Source organism: Dermacentor albipictus, chromosome 7 (assembly GCF_038994185.2).
Source record: "Dermacentor albipictus isolate Rhodes 1998 colony chromosome 7, USDA_Dalb.pri_finalv2, whole genome shotgun sequence".
NCBI classification, from domain to species: domain Eukaryota; kingdom Metazoa; phylum Arthropoda; class Arachnida; order Ixodida; family Ixodidae; genus Dermacentor; species Dermacentor albipictus.
Window position 1 is genome coordinate 36,310,373 of NC_091827.1, and position 20,533 is coordinate 36,330,905.

The window sequence follows — 20,533 nt, forward strand, 5'->3', positions numbered from 1 at the left end:
GCTGCTGGTGTTAATTTTTCGGTCGCAACACGATTACGCTACTCCCGATAATTTGCACCAGCAGCGAAGTAGAATACACCTCGTTACTGCAATATTAGCTCTATGTTAGTCTGATTGAGCTCTGCGCCACCAGGTGGCCGCGACGTGCTGGCCTTTCGCGTTTGCGCATCCACTCATCCGGTAAAACGCCCAGTCCGCTTGCGTTTACCCGAATACCGGACACGCTAAAGCCCTCTAATATCATTGGCGCAGCGGAATACAGTCCCGGGCGTAAGTATCGCACTAATGGCAGGATAAGAGAGTTTCGTTCGTTTTTTGCTTGCAACGTGGTACGTTACAGCGACACGTCACATGTTAAGACATGTATACGTCGTATATACCGCGACTTCAGCAGCCGCCGAGCAGACGACGCGGCGCGGATGAACACATATAGAAGGGGGGGGGGGAGGGGGGGGGTTGCGTTATGCCTTCCTATTGGCTAAGGAATCTGCAGCTTCCACAGTGCTGCGAGATACTTTCGAGGTGGAGTATATAGATCACTTTCACTTTGGGCATCGTATATCGCATCGCCTCCTCTGCTTGCGAACTGGCAGCATCGGTGCGCACTCACCGGAGCTGGCCCGGGTAGGCACCGACGTCAGGGGGGAGTCGGAGGCCACCTGAAAGGACAAAAGACGGCCGTCAAGAAGACGTCGGCCGCATGGCGCCGCAGCCACAGCTCCAGCCAACAAAAGCCGCGCGCGACGTCCTGCGACACCGGCGTCTTGCGGCGACAGTAACGCACGGCAGCGGCGTTTGTGTACGACCGCCGTTTCGTGTGCAGTACATATCGTACGTACGCAAGTCCACGCATACAGGGCGCGAGTCGGTGCCACATCGTGCTTGTCGTTCAGCCGTGCTGTCTCCCAACGGCAACTACACCGAGGTTGTGTCAGTGCAGTACCAGGAGAATATGTGTGTGTGCGCGTGCGTGCGTGCGTGTGTGTGTGTGTGTGTGTGTGTGTGTGTGTGTGTGTGTGTGTGTGTGTGTGTGTGTGTGTGTGTGTGTGTGTGTGTGTGTGTGTGTGTGTGTGTGTGTGTGTGTGTGTGTGTGCGCGCGCGCGCGTGCGTGTGTGGGGGGGGAGGGAAAGAGACGACGAAACTTTAGGAAGATGTATGTGTTGTTCATGCAGTACTGTACTCTGACGAAATACTCGGGAAATACCGAAACAAAATGCGTGAGTAATCCCACCAGCGCTGCAGGCGACACCTTGTGGCGGTTCTTGCAGCCACAAAGCGTCAGAAAGTTCTTTATTTTTATTCATGCTGTGCTCGCTGAAGGAAAGCTATGAGAAGTCTTTATAAAATGGTTAGTGTGCTGTTAACGGAGCCTTTACGTCAATAGTTCCATAGCACACAGCCCGTAGCTATAATAGAGTTTTAGTATAGCGTAAAATCCTTGCGTTAGCGTTAGCGTGCGACGCAGCGCTAACGCAAAGAAAGACTGCACTGCGCGGCACAAGGTAGTGTTTTAGAATAGCGGAACGGAGAAAAGCGTTAACGTTAACGCAAACAAATACAGCGCCATCTAGATGTAAAGACACAAAGTACTGGAAAGCCAAATCCACACGAAATGTCGAGCTTATCCAATGCCGAATCCGCAAATGTGTCCCTAAGTCAAGCTTATCGAAAGCCACAGTCGCTGCGTTAATCACGCATGTAGGTGTTTGGTTCGAGCGTTGTTTTGTCGAGAGTCGCGAAACACACCGATTAATCTTGGCATGCCGCGATCGAGTATTCTGTGGGACCCATATTACGTGTCCTTTTTAAGTTGGGATGACATAGACGCCCTCATGCTTCGGGAATGAGAGCGACCGCGCAGGTTCTACGTGTCCTCAAGATCCACTCAGCGTCGAAGCTATACCGGAGGATACGTTTCGCCGGCGATTTCGCTTCCAGAAAGCGAATTTCCCACTTCTTTCCAATTTTTTCCAACGGACGCCCACCTTGACGTCCATCCGAATGGGTTCAAGGCGAAAACCTCCTTCACGAGGTTCATATCGTCGTCGTTGGTAAAACGCACACGCATTGTGACCACAGCACCGACCACACTACTGTGTTTTGCCGCGGAAAACATGACGTGCATCGGCTCCACATGCGGCTTTCCACCAAGCGAACGAGCGAAATACACTTGGGCGCCCTCTCGAGGCGGCTACAGCAAACACATTTAGCAAACCCACAGAGTTGTTCTACTAACTCTATGAGCAAACCCTCTCGTTAAGCCTACTGCGCCGCTAATCGAGAACGTATATCGTAAACAACGCCCATTTGTCACCTGTGCACCGCTGCCGAAGCATCATCACACAAATCTAAGGCGGACACGAGCATTAGTGGGGAAGGATAGAGCCTAGAAGTGCAGGCAGACGGCTCGATAGATCCGAAGCGGGCTGCTCTCACTTCGACTGGCGCCGCCATCTTGCCGTACGTATGGCTCCCCTTGCGTGCGTTAGCGTTCAACGCTAAATCCTGAAAATAGCGTACGTACGTAAGAGCTCCAGCAGCGTTTACGTATAGCGCATGCGCAGTGTGGTGCACGCAACGCTAACGCTAACGCTAACTCTTTGCGTTTGCTGCTTTACGCTATACTAAAACTCTCTAATAACATTTTTTCGTACGCCCATCGTTCAACTTGGCGCCACCACGATATGCGCTGGTATCACCATTAATTGCTGCATCTAACACCTATGTGACGCGTATGCTATATATACCCGTAAATAGTAATACGTTCATGCACGAGCTAAAGGCTCCACAGTGCCGCGTACGGAATGCAGGAAACGCACACGTCAGCAGCAGCGCTCGAGACGCCACCTTGCGTCATTGAGTCGAGCCATATAGCTTATAATATACTATAGCTACAGGTGACAGCGGTCGATACAACCATCAACGTTATAGCCGCTCTTTTCCTTCGGCGTGGTCGGCAGGAAACACAGAAACGTTTCTAACGCTTTGTGGTTGAAACAAACGAGCCCAAGGTGTCGCTACCAGCGCTGATGCTCATATCGCGCACTCGGTGTACTCCGCAAACTGCAACACGTATGCAGATGGACTAAAACTTATACGTATGCGCGCCTCTCTGCTTCCCTTCGCTGCAACATTCCTTGCCGACCCGTTATAACTGCTCTGGACAAGGTGTGACGCAAATGGAACCATTAGCGCCAACCGGCGATCGATTGCGCCGACGCTCGACTAATTATAACTATACGTCGAGGTCTGTCTGCGATCTATATATAAAGCGTTATGGGGCAAGGGGGAGTGGGGGGGGGGGGGCAACGGCGCGACGACGTGATTGAGGGTTCGTTCCAGTGGGTCGCAAACAGAGCCTGACAGCCCTCCTCCTGCTCCCGGCTACATATCCGCTTGCATACGATTCTCTATAAGTGGATGCGAAAAAAAAAAAAGAACGATAACGTCGCTAATGTTTGTCGCTGAAGCGATACGAAAAGTATGCGAAGGACGTACACTGTGCACGAGAAAGAAAGAAAGAAAGAAAGAAAAAAGAAAGAAAGAAAGAGAGTCCTGTACACGGGCGTCGACGTAGTGGAGCCGTACCAAATTGGCTTTGACGCCAAGACAGCAGTGACTCGTTGCAAGCTTCTGATTAAAGTTTTGTTCACGCTCTCTCTCTCTCTCTCTCTCCCTCTCTCTCTCTCTCTCACTGTAAGTAGTGCTTCCACTGCAAGCTTCAGGATCGCGCACGCCGTATCAGCGCGAACCTACATAAGACTGGAGCGTACAAAACCTACGAACACACACACACACAGTTCGAAACGAACGCGACCCAGTTTCCCAACTCGCCAAGCACAACACCACCGCTGACACGAGCGCGCGCGCCGGTTTTGTGGCTGCAGCCACAGTGAAGAAAAAAAGCAATTAACGGTTCGCCGTGGAGCAAAGTCGCGACGCGCCCCTTTTCTTGGCAGATCAGTCGCTACAAGAAAGAAAGAAAGAAAGAAAGAAAGAAAGAAAGAAAGAAAGAGAGAGAAAGGACGAGAGCGCGCTTCGCTTCGTTTGGCGCCCGCAGCAGACGCCACGACACAGCTGCAGGACGAGGAGAACACGACAACACGCAGCCGACGACGCGGACCGACCGAGATCGCAATAAAAGCACAAAACGAGAGAGAGAGAGAGAGAGAGTCGAACAAAAGAAACAGTAGCGCGAAACACAAGCCAGACAACAAAGGGGGGGGGGGGGGGGGGAGCGCGGCTGGACGCGACAAGTGGTGGTCAAGCGCAGTGCGACCGCGCCAATCGCCTGCGACGAGCGCGCGTGCTTTGGAAAGTTTGCGGGCGGCGTGCCGTGCTGTGTCAGCGACAACGCAAAGCCACATTCAACTGGAGCCTGCAACGCTCCGGCTCGGTTCGCAAAGATACGGAGCACAGAGAGAAGGGAGGGAGGCAGGGAGAAGAGACGAGTGGAGGGAGGGAGAGGAAGAAAGAGAGAGAGAGACAGCACTGCCGAAGATGCGAAGCGTACGAAGGCAACATGAGCGCGCACCGGAATAGGGTTCCGTGGCGCAACTGTCTTGATTAACGGCGAGATTACAGAGGACTGTAGACTGCTAGGCTAACTGGCGTTGCGCGTTGATCATTGCATGCTGACGGGATAAAACTGTCGAGAGGGGGGATCAGGCGGACGGGACAGACGCCCATTAGCAACCGAGGATTCGCTGAAATTTTTCCATGGGCAACAGAAGCCCGCATGGCGCCGGGCAGCACGCCTGTTGGCGAGACTCCCATAGTTTCGTTTTGTTGCGATAGCCATTAGCATACGGACACTCCAAGTGAATTTTGCCGTCGTCGGCGTCAGCGTCGCTGTGAGGTACCGTATATACTTACACAGCCAGGTATATGTATGCTATATGCCACGACATGCTATAGGTGACATGCGGTATATGGGAGGTTATACTGCCACACCACGTCTAGTGTAGCGTGCTTCTGGTAACCCGTATTTCAAACGTAAAATCTCGCACGTAGAGTGCTCCGTTTATCCGCACTATCTGAAACTAGCCTTTTTTGCGAGGTCCAGAATCTCGTTGCAGTTGACCTCTAAGCGACCCTCGGCTTTGACGTTGGCTGGCATTAAATAGAACAGAGTGGGCAATGGCGGCCGCACGTGACGAGAAACGACGAGAAAGCAGACGACACACTGATTGTACTCGCGAAGATGGCGCTGCTATAGCGTTCGCGACAGTGATATATTTAGGTTTTTATTATCTAATATCTGGTCTCGTTAGGTTAGGCAACGTTACGTTTGGTTATTGTTTCTTCTTTCTTTTCTCACACTTGTTTTGTTTGTATGCACTTTTCATTGCCCGGACCCAGTGTGGCCGGTCCAAACCCTTGCGACCTAGTGCAGGTGCGTGTCGTCTGCTCCTGCTGCCGCTCACTGGAATAGAACATCGCGCTTACTCACAGCAGCGTGCCTGCCTGCGATGTGTGCGACGCACGCGTAATAAATTATAACAGTAATAATAATAAAAACAAGATAGAGAAATAGAGCGGTCACGACCGCCCGGTGCGATATAAGGTGCATTTCGTCTCGTGTAAAGGACAGCTGCAGCTTTCCCGTGCGACTCTGGCAGATTATCAGCAGCAGCAAGAGTCTGGAGCTCTAGAACAGGAGGGGAAAAAAAGATTTATAAAAAAAAAACACCTGACGCTCCGACCACGTCTAATACACGCAAAGAACGCAGTATGTCGGTTGTCCCAGCACGGATCAGGTTAAAAAAGAAAAAAAAAAGAGAAGCTTTCCGTGCGGTTCAAACCAACTTATGTTGTTGGCGGCTTAATGAAGAAGCATCGAGTATTTCATTTTTGTTATGATTATTGGAGTAATTATTATTTATCAATTAACGAACCCATAATTAACTTTCTACCATGAATGTCCATGAAACGTTTGTAAGGCACATTTGAAAATGTCCCTTTCGGTTGTTTGCGACGGGTTATACCGCTATATGCTGCTATATAGAGCATAAGCGACCGGTGGCGTCAACTTCAAGGAGGTTTTTAAAGAACGTAAAACCTCCCTGGTCGGCTTTATGGGGATATCTCGGGACTTTCTACCATATTCAATCTGCCATCATATATGAATGTTGTTGTTTCAAACGATCTTTAAACAAACAAGAAAGCAGGGCTCTTAAAAAGAGGCAAGGGAAAGGGTTACGGTGAAGTTTAAGGGAAGCAAATGACAGAAAAAGAGCTACAAGGGGGGCGAGATGAAATGTAAAAGAGCGTGCCAGACTGCGTTTGCCTAGCCGGGTGGGTACAACGGAATTAGGGGGTCCTTAAAGAACTGAGCGTCTTAAGTTAGTCGGGACGGTGTCCATGTGAATCCGTCCTTTCTTTCTGAAACGGGGGACAGACCCAAACGATGCGTTAGTCCAGTTGTATTCGATAATTGACGATTGGAACATTTTAATCTCTTGCGGGGAAAGTGTCAGCAGTACGCCAGCTAATCCAACAGCGCAACGAATGCATTTTCGATGCGCAGGGCGCGTCATTTAAACAACGCTTAAAGCCTAACTACACGGGTGTAAATAATGTACGCGCCTGGCTACGCGTCATGCGTCTGCGAGGCCGCGCGCGTCTGTCCTACCACAGCCTCCGAGATCGGACGACGCGCGACGTAGTTCAATAGCGCGCGCCACCCGATTTCGGAGGCCACCGATTTTGAGCCTACGCGGACGGAAGTGGCAGCGTGTGCACCAGACGTCACGTACAGACGGCACGTAAAACTTCCGCAACGGGTTGTAACGACGCGTACATACGAACGACGCCAGCTCCTCAATTTGAGAACAGTGCAGTACCCCTAACGTAGATGAACTAAACGGAAAATAAAGGTAGTCATCATGAAGCTAAGAATGAACCATTCTCAAACCGCGAGCACGAACGTTTCCGCTGAGAGTAACCTAGCAGCACCGTGCTATGCGCAACGAAGCGCGCACTACTCGTGCGAGCTTCGTTGACGACGAGCGAGACCAACGCAAAACAACTCCGCCGCCACCGCGCGGCGGCAAGAAAAAAAAATTGGCTGAGGCTTAGCTTGGTTAAGCCTAGTCAGATGCGAAGCATATTGGTGGCTAAACTTGGTAAGTAACTTGTCGCCGAGCCGCATACTGAGCACGTTGCTTGGCCAGACGTTCTTCCCGCTCTTCATCAGTCTCTGTAGCACGCCGCAACCTTCGCTTCTCATTCCAACGGGCAGCTCTGTCTCCAGGAGGCATCTGACCTCGTGAGTGTCTAGCAGAGGCAAGCGCAGCTCCTTATATACCGCCGCGACGCCGCGAGCGACGGCGCGAGTTGGAGCCCCGTTTCTCCTCTGTCGTGACGTCACGGTGTCACGTGGTCAGCCTTGTAGGCGACGCCGCGAGCGACGGCGCGAGTTGGAGCCCCGTTTCTCTTCTGTCGTGACGTCACGGTGTCACGTGGTATTGAAGGAGACACCGTCGCGCCTGAGGAGCTGGGTTGAGCTCTAGTAATATGCTTCGCATAAAAAAGAAAACAATCCCTAGACGCGGCTGGCTGGCGTCGGTGATGCAGAAGCAGTACAGGAAGCAACCTTTCGATCGGAGTAACACCAGCCAAATGCGGCCCCGTCGCGTTTCCCCTCGAGTTGGTTCCTCTGGTGCCACACTCACCGGTTCGCGTTTGCGACATCCAGGCTTCCGAGATCTCGGACGCACTTAATATCTAGTGAGGAGCAGCGGGAGGCTGCCTTGCGCAGCTCGAGGCCCTACCTTTAGGGAGGCCATCCTCCTGGAGTGGGCTGAGAGGATAGAGGAGGCCTACTTCAAGTAGCTCCTCCCCCCACCCTCTATTCCGTTGCCCCCTTCCCTTTAATGAGGGATAAATAAAGTTTTTCATCATCATCATTGGAGGCTGTGAGTTGACTTCATGGAGTTACAGATACGCAAAGCCGCTAACAGAAATGTGGCGCTAGTGTCTGAATCCGGGGTAGTTGGTACGTTTCTGAGGGGAACAGCACAGAATACGCCAGCGTGTGCGCGAGGTCGTGTTTTAATTAGTGGCGCTAATGTCTACGGGTTGTTACGTCTCAACACCACAAAGGCGATAATTGGACGTTTGCCCCGTATCAAATCGCCGCCCATCCATCAGCGCCTATCCAGAGGCACTCTTGACGGGTTCCACAAAAGGCCCTCACCCTGCGCTTTAGCTGGCAGCCTGAACGAAAGATGAAAAGGAGGGGAACAACGTCGAAGACCTGATAGAGGCAAATTGCTTTCTTGCCATGTATTCCAAAACAGTCTCTTCGGAGGCGGAGTTACTGCGGGTTATTGAGAGCGTGGGCGTGGCATCTCAACTGAGTCGACGATGGTGATTTGCTGCTGGACAGTCTTCAGATTCCCTATAGTCGATTCGCCTAAGGGAAGACGACGGTATTAAAATCGGAGACTTTTCGAGAGTGAGGACAGAGGGTTCTGATGGGAACTTGGACGTTTAACTTGCTCCGGCGTGAAGGGGGCTTCCGGAACTGGAGCCGCGTAACTAAGCGAAATAAACCCTTCTTCCTTCACCTTCTACAACCTGACGTAGTATAGTCGATGAGCTTGGTGGATTCCATGCCCCGAACGCCACCCTAGCCGCCACACGGCGCTGCAGGCGCTGCGGCTTCGCCAGCGTGGAAATGACGGCTGGTATATACCTGGATTGGCTTAAATTAAACTCCCACGGCTTCGGACGGCTTTGCGACTTTGCAAACTGCATCGCCTTCAAACGAAACATTGCGTCACGAATGCAACAATTCGCAATGGTTACACATCTGTACAGAAATGCCTTCGTGCGCTTAGGCAACTATAATTGCTCGCAAATATTTAAATATATATATATGAGGCGTGATAAATAACGCCACAAGCATGAAAACTGTGCATTAGACAAGTCCACGCGCTATCCCACCGTTCCCATGGCAACCGAGCGGTCGCAGCTCCAGAGTTCCCTCCAGCACTTTCTCGTACAAACTGCACGATTAGGTAACACCCTATTGAGTCTCCTGTTTACACACCCACAAAACAGGTAACGCGTTGTTGACGTTACGGGGGGATGCTCCGACAACGTTCATTTATGGTCTTCACACAGAGGCAGAAGAAAGCCGAGAGACAACAACAAACATGGCGGCCCGGTCCACCACCTCGCACTTTCGCAAACTCCTTCTCTTCTGCTATGCACTTCCACACGATACTGTCTCATAAAAAAATATAGACTGCGCCTCCCCCCCTTCTCTCCCTCCCTCCCTGCTATCCCACCTTCTTTCCCTCTCTCCCCACTATCTCCCACGCATGCGCGTGAAAGTGCCGCCGGCGCATTCTGGCCGAACAATAGTTTCCGTCCAGATATCGCGGCGCTGGTGAGAGCGCTCTCGCTTATGCGACGAAAGAGAAGCCAGACCAGTCGGTCTACCGTGTGGCAGCATACGAGTAAAAAAAAAATAAAAAATCTTCGGAGAAAGGGAAGAGGCGGAATCGAGGCAACACCTCCTAGAATAGAAGGCCGGAGTGCTCGGCGAGTGACGTCACGGGCAAGAGGCCATCGGTACGCTCGGGGATAAGGGTTCAGTGAAGGGATCGCGGCTTGGTTCACCTAGCAGCCGTATGCTTTTATTGACCACTCCACACGTTTTCTTCAGTCGAAACTGCGGGATGAGCAGCAGGCACCTAACAAATCATTTATTTAGAGGCACAGATACAAAACAGCTTTGTAAAGCTTGTGCATGTATTGATGCCAGAAGCTTTTGTAGCATCGCGCTTTGTCGTCTTTGTAATGTACGTTTTTTGTGAATTATTATTTATTATACCCCATATTTCATACCTATTACTTCAAGTAAATTGAATCCATAAAATCCTCTCCTTCCGTATTTTGTACTTGTGGTTTTTACGGCACGGCAATGACGAATGTAATGCACTCGATTAGCTTCACCATTGCGTATGAACAATATTATTGGGGACACATATATTTATTACAATCTAGATTATCATCAAACGAATAATCTCGCTTTCGACGCACTAATTACCGCAGTCCACTAATTTACAACAACTCAAATGAGTTTAGAAATGGGATATAAAACATTTGTCCAGCTATTTACACGAAAACAGCTGCCCTATTGCGCAGAGTTTCAGCTTTTCTCTTCCTTGCCTTAACATTGGCATCCAATATTTTGTCATTCATCTTGCAGCAGTAGTTTTCAATAAAATATTCGCCCTACACCACAAAAGGTGCCTTAACACAAATTCAGATTTATGTCTATCCTCGCAGGCGTCGAACTCTGAGGAATCATCACTTTCTGTAAATGCACTTGCTGTAATTGAGCTATTAATTTTCCGTATTTTTCAAAGGTAACTATTTAAAGAAGTTCTGAACATCTTACCCTGGAGTGCGCTAATACAATGAAGTCTGCACGTGGTACCACCCTAATCCAGGCACTCTGGGCTTCTTCATATTGCGGAAACTTGAAGACATTATTTTTCTGCCTTGATTTGTACATGTAATTGCTCCGGCAATTGGGCACGCAGCACTTAATAGGCATATCTTGGCATGGCACTCCACATTCCGGGGCAATGAAGACTCGCGGTACACACAATCGCAAGCACAGCACAAGTGTTGAGACTACATTCACTGGTCACGTCTAGAAAAAAATGTGCGTTCGGAAGCATGCAATAGCATGGCCGAGCATGCCGGTACTTGTTTAACCCCGAAGCTATTCAAGGAGCGGCAGGGCTCCTGGAACTAATTGAATTGTTGTCGCCGCTTTCGTCCCCTCGGTCTTCTCCGAATAGGCGGGATTAACCATTGTATATCTTCCGCGCTTCATTTTCAAAACTGGTGCGCCGCTCGTAGCTTCGTAGCACGCTGCACGGAACTTCTATGTTGGCCTCTTGTGCGTGACGTCGCTCAAGGGGAGAGGGTCAGCCAGAAGGCCTTAAGTTCTCTAGAGGGTGTTGATCGAGGGCGCTTTGGCCGAGCTGTGCCAACACCCTCTGGCTGTGCCGCCTTCCCCCTTTCTGCAGACTCCCGTGCCCCCCCTCTCTCTCTCTCTCTCTCACACACACACACACACACACACACACACACACACACACACACACACGCACGCACGCACACACACACACACACACACACACACACACACACACGGCGGCGGTGCGCCACGGCACGCAGGTTAAGCCTACGGGTGTAGCCGTCTGCACGGGTCCCACTGACCGCCCTGACGGGCACACAGCACCCTTCCCTCCCCCACCCTTGCACCACCCCTGTGTGCACGGCAGGGAACGCCCGTTAGGCTCGCGCGCACTCGAGTACGACGCAACTCGTTCCCAATGCAAGCCGCCCGCACAGCTATCGTGCGGAGTTTTGTAGAGGCTCTCGTCAACAACCGGCGAGCATACACGCGGCATACCGTACGCACAGAGCAGCGGAACAGGTCGGCACAGGCGCCCGTCTCCTCTAATCTAGCCTGGTCGGGTCTTTGTTTGTTTGTTTGTTTGTTTGTTTGTTTGTTTGTTTGTTTGTTTGTTTGTTTGTTTGTTTGTTTGTTCCTGTCTGTCTAGCCCGTTATGCTTTGCAGGTACGGACTGAAGCACTACTATGTTCTTGTACACTTCCTCACTAGCTAGAACGATTGTCTGCCTGTTGCCTGTCCGAGAGAGAGTGAGTGGGCGATAGTGAGAGTGACTGATTGAGTTTGTGAGTCACGGTCAGTGAACAAGTGGGGGAGAGAGAGATAGAGGGAGAGAGAACTCCATGCGAGCACAGTTTTGGTGACGGAAAAGCAGCACGGCACAATCGAGAAAATTCATCCGCAAAACACGCACGCTCCGGTGTGCAGAACAGAGGAAATAAGCGATGCGTCTTGCGTTTAACCGACGAAACGAGGAAGTAGCGGGCTCTAGAAGATGAGGAGGAGGGGAGATCTCTCTCGGCAGAATTACGACGGGCTACCGTCCATCTTTATGCGATTTCGTCGGCCGTACGTTTCAAGAACGTTATGCGACGAATAAAACGAGGCAACAAGGCCACCCAAGACAATAAAAAAGCTGCGACCGTCTTGTTGCCTCAACATTTAAGCGCGTCTCCAAGCGCGCAGAACAGCTCCTCATCATCATCATCATTCATTCATTCATTCATTCATTCATTGGTCCTTAAAGACCCCTGGAAGGGGCATTACATAAGGGGGGCGGAACATTGAACACAACAACGTAGGTCCGTGTCAAACATAGTCACAATAAGTGACCAGAAGGATATATATTCCGAAGAGACCGCCTAAGACCGAACACCGGGAAGCAACACGAGCTTACCTAGACATGAACGCGATAACGTCGGCTTGAGTCGGCTTGCGGGGACGAACATCAAGCGTCGGGCTCAGGCAAACGCTAACGGCGGGTAAGATGCACGTTAGACGCAGCATAGAGTCTCAGCCCGACTTCAGACTGGACCCGCTAAACGAAGCTACAGCTTCTGCTACTAGGGAGGATGATGTGAGACACACCAACCCTATACCATACCACATGGGCTTGCCAGAAAACAGGTGGGCTAGCCATAATAAAAAACCCGAGTGCGGAACAGTGGGAGAGGATGCTATCCAGCGACAACCTGAAAGTCCAACAAGGACTAGTAAGGCGTGCACGCAGGGCAGCTACCCTCAGCGGAGCCCTGGACTAGGGGAACCGACCCTGGAGAGATGGAAGACTCCATCTGATGCCGCAAAAATCACTGCAAAATAGAGCAAATAAGCGTTTTTCATCATCATCATCATCATCATCATCATCATCATCATCATCCCCCTTGTTTGGAACAACTCGCTGGCTTTTAGCGCCCCGTACGCTGGTGTCCGAGATTAACATAATCCCACAATCCCGAGTCGCTCAGATCACAACAGCTATTCGCTCGCACACATGCCCGCAGTATATATACACACGCCTGGCCGAAGTCTCGCGCGGCGAATGCGCCTCGGGAGCGTCAATTCGACAATCTACTAAAACCTCGAACTGCACACAGCGTACCACAGCCCGCGAGACAAGTCCGAGCATAACCCAGGGCTGAATTGACCAGAGGGACACACCGCAAACAAACAGCGAACGACCGCCTTCCCCGTCTATTTTCTCAGATGAAAGCGAGAGACGGCGGTTGGAATGACAAAAAGTTAAAAGCAAGCAAACAAAGGGATCAAGAAATGGGATAGTGTCGCGGGCTCACATGAACTGAGTGAGCGAGGCCAGAACGGAACGACGAGAAAGGCAGCGAGGAGCGGATAGCGGCCCCGGAAAAAGGATAGGAAAAAAAAAAGAAAGAAACAGGAAAGAAAGAAACGGTCGGGAAACTCCACCGACGCCAGCAGCAGCAGCAGCAGCAGAGTCGGGAGCCCGGAGAAAACGGAAGGGCGAACGGCGCGACGCGACGCGAGATGAATACACGCACGCACGCACGACACAGTTCTCGGGAAAAGATGAGGTTGGGCGCGTATGACACGACGAGCGTTCCCCTACACAGCCGAAGCGGCCGCAACAAAGACAACACACTCGATTTCTTCGTGTCGACGGCGAAGCAGGCGAACGGGACCGTTTCACCGAGTTCCGTCACGCCAACCACTCCGCGCCAAAAAAAAAAAGCAGGGGGGGGGGGGAGGGGGGGGCCTGGCATTGTTTACGATAGTTACTCGACAGTGGCGGAAAGACACAAAACAAGAAATAAACAAGCCGTTTGTGTCGGTCCGCCATTTTGCGCCAACTACCACAGTAGATCGAAATTTACATTCTTCCTAAAGGGGGACACTAAAGCCACTAAATCAGCTTTGCACCCTAAGCCGGTTATATATATATATATATATATATATATATATATATATATATATATATATATATATATATATATATATATATGTGTGTGTGTGTGTGTGTGTGTGTGTGTGTGTGTGTGTGTGTGTGTTACATTTTGACCATATATTCTCGTTTACTGACCCTTTGAAGGTGCGTTGACACATAGTTTCGATATCGCAGACTCTATCCTCTACCGTACGTTTCTTTCAGTTAAAAGAATATATTACTCATTCATTCGACAACATCACTTGGTAAAAGGTTCAGAAACACGCATATTTTAATTTGATGCTAAAGTCGGTCTCGAAATTCCGAACCTGCCGTCACCGATGCTTATCGTCGTGTCGCCTCGACAGAAAGAAAAATTTGCTAACGTTATTCTATAGCGATAAGGGGCTAAGCCGTGATGACGTTGCTCATATATATATATATATATATATATATATATATATATATATATATATATATATATATATATATATATATATATATATATATATATATGCGCTCGCGTTTTGCAGTCGCGGCGATCGCAGGAACGCGGCGAGGCACTGTATCGTGACGTTGCGACGCATCCGCCTCAGATGCCGAAATCAAAACTGATTCGTAAAACAAGTATAGAATCACTTCCGGCGCATGCCGCCCGCAAAAGCATATATATATATATATATATATATATATATATATATATATATATATATATATATATATATATATATATCATTGTGCACTCAATCCTCGCCAGGGCGTGGATTTGGCCTCCCAACCACCCCATAGTGTTACATAAGACGTTCTGATGCCAGCCAGTCTCTTTTCCGGGCGTTTGGAGGGGGTTCGGCCCTTCATTCGACAACATCAAAATAGCAATAACACTAAGAAACAAACAGATAAGTCGCAGACGACACGCCGGTGCTTATTTAACGCGCCGCATACCGCGCTAATGACTGCACGGGTCAGCAGAGTTCCGTTATTCGCGAAGCCGACTTTCGGTTCGCCCCCCCCCCTTCACCCCCTCCGCCGGTCATAGCTTCACGCCTCCCCCCCCCCTCCCCCCCCCCCTCGCACCGTGGCGCACGCTCGTTTTCACTCGGCGCGCGTACAACCGGGCGCCATTTCGCAAGATCCCGGCGGCCACGAAATCGTAGTCGACGGACGACCGGCGAAAAGCCTTTGTGAAACAGTCGCAACAAACACGGCGCAAGAGAGAGAGACAGGGCCAGAGGCAACACGTAGGCCAGCCAGTCCCTAAGGCAAGAAAGCAAGCAAGCAAGCACGCCGGCCAGGCGCAGTGGTGGTGAGGAGGGGGGAGGGGGGAGTCAACCTTGGTCCCGGCCTTGCGCGCTAGCGCGCGAGGCACGCCGAACTCGTCGCACGCTGAGGCAAGAAGTTTCGTCAGGGCTCGCGCGAGGAGGCAGGCAAGGCAGGCGGTCGAGGAGGAGGCGCTAGAAAGCTTGCGCGGCGCGCAGCAGCCGAGGTTGCGGCACGTGTCAACAACCTCGCAGGAACGCAAGGGCACCGCTGCTGCGTGCAGACACGCGAGCGAGAGAGAGAGAGAGAGAGAGAAGTGCGCGTGCACAATCGGCTTTATGCAAACGAGGTAAACCAATGTCCCAACCCCCCCCCCTTTCCTCCATCCAACCATCTATCCTCTCCCGAGGTGTCCTCTGCTGAGAGACAGTTACTGCGCTGCACTTTACCCCACCCTTTCCTTCCCATCATCAAGAAGCTCCTTCTCTCTCAACGCCAACCACAGGCGCGCGCACACACGCACACACATCAAATGACACTGAACCGGCGAAACAAAAAACACCTTGGCGCATATCGAGACAAAAAGGAAGGGGCGGGCGAAAGCTTGCGTCGAGGGTTCGACGCTAGTTTCGCTTTATACGTATTGCCGTCTCGAACGATTGCCGCACGTTCTGTGTGCCTAAACACCTTAGTGGCTGAATCACGCAATCTCTGACTGTCGATTGCAAACCACAGTAATGATCTAAGGTCTTTTTCAGAAGGCGCACCCGGCGCCTCGGTGGCTTCGCAAAGGTCGCAGAGCGCAGCTAGCTCACCGCCTCTTCGCGGTTGCCGTGCCCGAGGGTCGCAGCTTCGACTCCATACGGACGCGCCGAGAGATTGCGTTCCGACGGGAGTGTGGAACGCAAAAAAAAAAAGCACCGTCGTAACTGCAACTTAGCGTTACGGCGGCGTCCTATTACAGGACGTCGTCGTGTACTAGCAACAAGCTCATGAAGTTTATAGCTACGTCGGGCTACGCCACACTGCAAGGACTCGAGGCCCGGCAGGGATTATTCCGCAACCTCACACTACGCACGGTCCTCCCGCACAGACATTCAAACAACGCAGAAGATCAAAGCAAGATGGAACAGTCATTAGAAGACGAGTCTTGTGTGGTTGAAACGCTAGTGCCGGCGACATCCCAATGTTCGGCACGGAACGCGAAACCCGGCAGGTGTCGCCATCTAGCGTGCAGCGCAGGCGAAACACGGCAGTTGTTTCCTTGGCATTGAGCATGCTTGAATATACAAATAATCTTGGGAAGAAGCCAAGGGGCCCGAAACGAGTGATGGAACGATGAATTATATATAGGTGCAAGGTTAAAGAGACGGGAAGATAGCGTCGTGGCAATTAGAGAACGAAAGGGGCGGGGGGGGGGGGGGGGGTCATTTAACGTTAGGTTATGTTGGGTAACGTTAAAAAGAACGGAAGATAGCCCTGTGGCGATAAGAGAACAAAAGGGGGGGGGGGAGGGATTCAACTTTAGGTTAAGTTAGGTAACGTTAAAGAGACATGAACATAGCGGCGTGGTGATGGGAAAAACAAACTGAGGGTGGGGCGGAGAGGGGGGGGGGTAGTTCATTCTACGTTAAATTAAGCGGGAAAAAGGAAGTCGGGCAGGTCATGCAATGCGTAGAATATGACTGTTGGCGTACTATTGCTGCAGAATGGGTTCCGAGAAAACAGAAGCGCAGTAAGAGACGACATAGAACTAAGCGGCGTGAGGAAATCTGCATGCATGTGATGGGGTCAACTGGCACATGAAAGGGGTAACTGTAGATCTCTGGGAGAGGAACAGCAGACGCACGGTACCATTAGCAGTGTGTCTGCATAAGAAAATTTTATTGTTGTTGCTGCTGCTGCTGTTTCTCATGCGCCTGTAGAAAATGTTCACCCAAGTAGCCCACCTATTCGTGCAATACTGGTCTATTTCTGAACTAATTCCATACACAGCACAACGGTCCAGCCACTCACTCAGCCAACCATCTCATTCACCCAAAAGCGGCCAGCACTTTCCCTTTATTCTCCTTTCCTACCTTTATCCTACCTTTCAAGAACCTCCCCCCCCCACCCCCTCCGCCATAATTCATTATTAACGAGAGACCTCAATTAAACACCGTTTACATCAATACTAACAGCATTACAAGTACCAATACTGACAAGCCTCCGCTACCTCCCTTTCCACCACTAGCCACAACTTTCGCTCTACAAGGCACGCGAGACCTCGAATCTATACATCTCGTCGACGCTTCGCGGCAGGGAACACACCTGCTCTGCCAGGCGATTTGTGGGCCAGAAAGCGACGGATGAATTAAGAACAAAGAAAAAAAAACGGAAAAAAAGAACGAAATAACCGGAGACCTGCCCGCGATCCCCCTCTCCCTCCTCCAACACTCATCAGCACGCAACAAAGCTCAGGGGGCCCAGGGAAGGAGGAAAGAGAACCGACAGAGATGGAACAAGGCGGCAGGAGGACTTTAGGCAAAGCAAGGCACCTCGACAGCACCAGCAGCAACGGCGGAGAGAGAAAGCCGTTTGCCGCTTGTTCCTGCTTCGTCTTGCGCCTTTCTTTCGCCGCACTAAACTGCTCACGTTCGCCCAGCGCGGCAGCAGCCCAACCCGGCAGACCTCCTTCGTCCCCCTCCCTCCCTCCCCCCCACCCCACCCCATAGCTCGCGTATTTCTCGCATATACCGGTTCTACCCGTCTTGCGAGCGGTCCCTTGCGACCGACCGTTCCCTCAACGAATGCGAGCAGAAGTGTCTTTTCTTTCTTTCTTTCTTTCTTTCTTTCTTTCTTTCTTTCTTTCTTTCTTTCTTTCTTTCTTCTCCATTCTTCGAACGGGAAATAATCAGGGCCGCCTGATTGCCAGAACTAGGACGAAGGCGACGCCTTGCTGCCGCCGCTGCAGAGCTGGTCCTTCTCGCCAGGCCCCCTCCACCGTCTTCTCCCTTTCGTCCAAGAACTGTTTCTCACCTGGGCCAGGACAGCGCAGCGCTCGCAAGCTCCGCGAAGAATCGACGACCAGTTCTCGTTTGCCAGATGCCGGTTGGGCTCTTTCGGGCCGACGTAGCGCGAGTAAATAGCGACGACACTTCGGATGCGAGAGCAACCAGATCTACGACGCGAGGGCCGGCCGAGACGATTTGGAATAGATTGATAACGCGCGCGCGCGCGCTCGGTCTCAATCGCTCGAATCTGTTCCGATAGGGCAGCGCGCGCGGCTTCTCGAAAGAGGTCCAGCCACGAATTACTTATCGAGAGCGACCGAACGAGGGAAGCATCGGGACGGAGCCAGCGTTTCGATGAGTCTACGAGACCACTCGCTCGTCACGAGGACCAGGAACAAAGAGGCCTAGCCGAAAAGGAAACGCCATTTAATCAATAAACTTTCAAATCGGACCACTCGGAACAACGTCAGGGGCATCGTGCAAACACCGGCTGCTATACGTTTCTTGCGCACATGCGCTAGGTGCACTGACCCGCTTAGCCTTCCCTTGTACTGCTGCCGCCGCTGCAATACAATTTCTGGGGTTTAACGTGCCAAAACCTTGATATCGTTATGAGAGGCACGTGGTATACATAGTGAAGGACTCGGCGTTGATTCTGACCACCCGGAGTTCTTTAACGTGCCCCCAATGCACGGGACAAGGGCGTTCTTGCCATTCGCCAGACAACCCCCCCCCCCCCCCCTCTCGAAATGCGATCGCCGCGGCCGGGATTAAAACCCACGCCCACGGGCTTACCAGTGCAACGTCCTAGCCATTAACGCCACCACCGCGGATCTGCAAAACAAGTAATTCGCTGCGCGGTAGCGCAGCTACGCCAAATCGTAAATGACGGACCGGCCATATGTCGTAGCTGCGTCACTATTACGTTGTTGGAGCAGTCGGTGCGTTCAGCCCCGGAGATGCTGACGTGCTGTTGCAGATCCCGACAAAGTCAACAGGTCTACAAGACCCTCCGTTGAAAAGCCGAAGTTTTCTGCAAGACGACAGACACGGCCTCTCGTCGAAACGTCTGCAAGTTGTCTAGACTAAACGCCTCGTCGAAACCTTTACAAGACGAGTGGACTCGTCTACAATACGTCTACAAGTCTTCTCGTTGAGAAGTGTAAAATATACTCGTCCCCGCGTAGAAACGCCTACAAGTTGTCTACAGACGAAAGGCCTCGTGGAAACGTTTACAAAACCAGGGAACTCGTCTACAAGTCAATACGTAGACAAGTCTTCTCGTTAAGAAGTCTACAAGTTGTATGTAAGACGGTAGACTGTTCCTCGCGTCGAAACGTCTACAAGTCGTCTATAGACGTCGAAAATATAAATTTTCGCCGGCGGACATTATTAGCACTTCTTAGACAAAGCACACCAAAATAAATAGAAACGTACTTAGCGATTCCTTGCTTAATTCCTTATCTGCACTTTCTAAGCTCACGTATTTCATTTTTTTTTTTACGCTCACTGAAAAAATAGGGCTTCTCCAGCCGACCTCAAGTAACCCTTTGTGCTCTGTCAGTCTACTGAGCAATTAGCCTCCAAATCTGCGTATAAAGCTCATCACTCCACATAATTCTCCAACTCCGTTTTCCTCATTCTGCTACCCGATCTCGTATTCTGTAATGGATCCACCACGGTATCTGTTCTACGCGTAATTTACGACTCCCAAAAAAATCCCTATAGGTTTTGTCAGTGGAATTCATCGAGCGTGAAAGCTAAATGACGCGAAGGTTCAGAGCCTATACGTTCAGCAAACGTGCTCATTCTCTCTTCCAATCAAGACTGCAGATCGAGAAGGAACGGAAGAACACCACCATGACACGCCACCGCTTCCAGATTCTCCGGATTCATTAACGCCGCATCGGGTTATACACCTTACAACGCCCGTATCTAAACGCGTGCTGGAATCTCCCATAAAGTGTCGGTTCTGCATTCCGCACCGCCGTCGTGGCCGGGAGTCGAACCCGTGGTCTGCGGCTCGAGCAGCGAGGAGCGCATGCGCAGCCAAGTCACTTGAGAGTAAGTGTTTGCCCGACCCCGTTGGCTGCACATAACAATGAAGGATTTCCAGCAGAAACCACTAAAGGCTCACTCGCACTAGGCCAGCACGACACCGATTTCAGTCTACCGACTGTCGGCGACGGCGCTTTCTTCCTTCGTGTTGTTGCCTCTTTCACACTGTGCTGACGCCGACAATTGGATGACGGTCAGCGGAGAGCTCGGCATCGGTAGTGTGACAGAGGCGCCGAAGCGAAGGATGAACAGATAGATAGAATAAACTTTAATGCCCAACGGATAAGGTGATCTACCCAACCCCCGACACGCAGGTCAGGGGGCGAGTGCCGCCGCCTCAGATGCAGGCTGGGAGGTCTTGGCTCCCAGCAGCCT

The 20,533-nt window shown here is 51.2% G+C and overlaps 1 protein-coding gene across 4 annotated transcripts in view; it reads right to left on the minus strand.

Annotated features, from left to right (window-relative positions):
- The window catches only part of smg (sterile alpha motif domain containing protein 4 smaug), a 137,270-nt gene that overhangs the window by 101,806 nt on the left and 14,931 nt on the right, over positions 1 to 20,533 (minus strand). For all 4 annotated transcript variants that reach the window (XM_065436670.2, XM_065436671.2, XM_065436668.2 and 1 more), the window contains exon 2: positions 611 to 659. Coding sequence is in view for 2 of the 4 variants with exons in the window: in XM_065436668.2 (XP_065292740.1) it covers positions 611 to 659 (49 nt within the window). In the remaining 2 variants the exon portion in view is untranslated. The remainder of the gene's footprint in view (positions 1 to 610; positions 660 to 20,533) is intronic.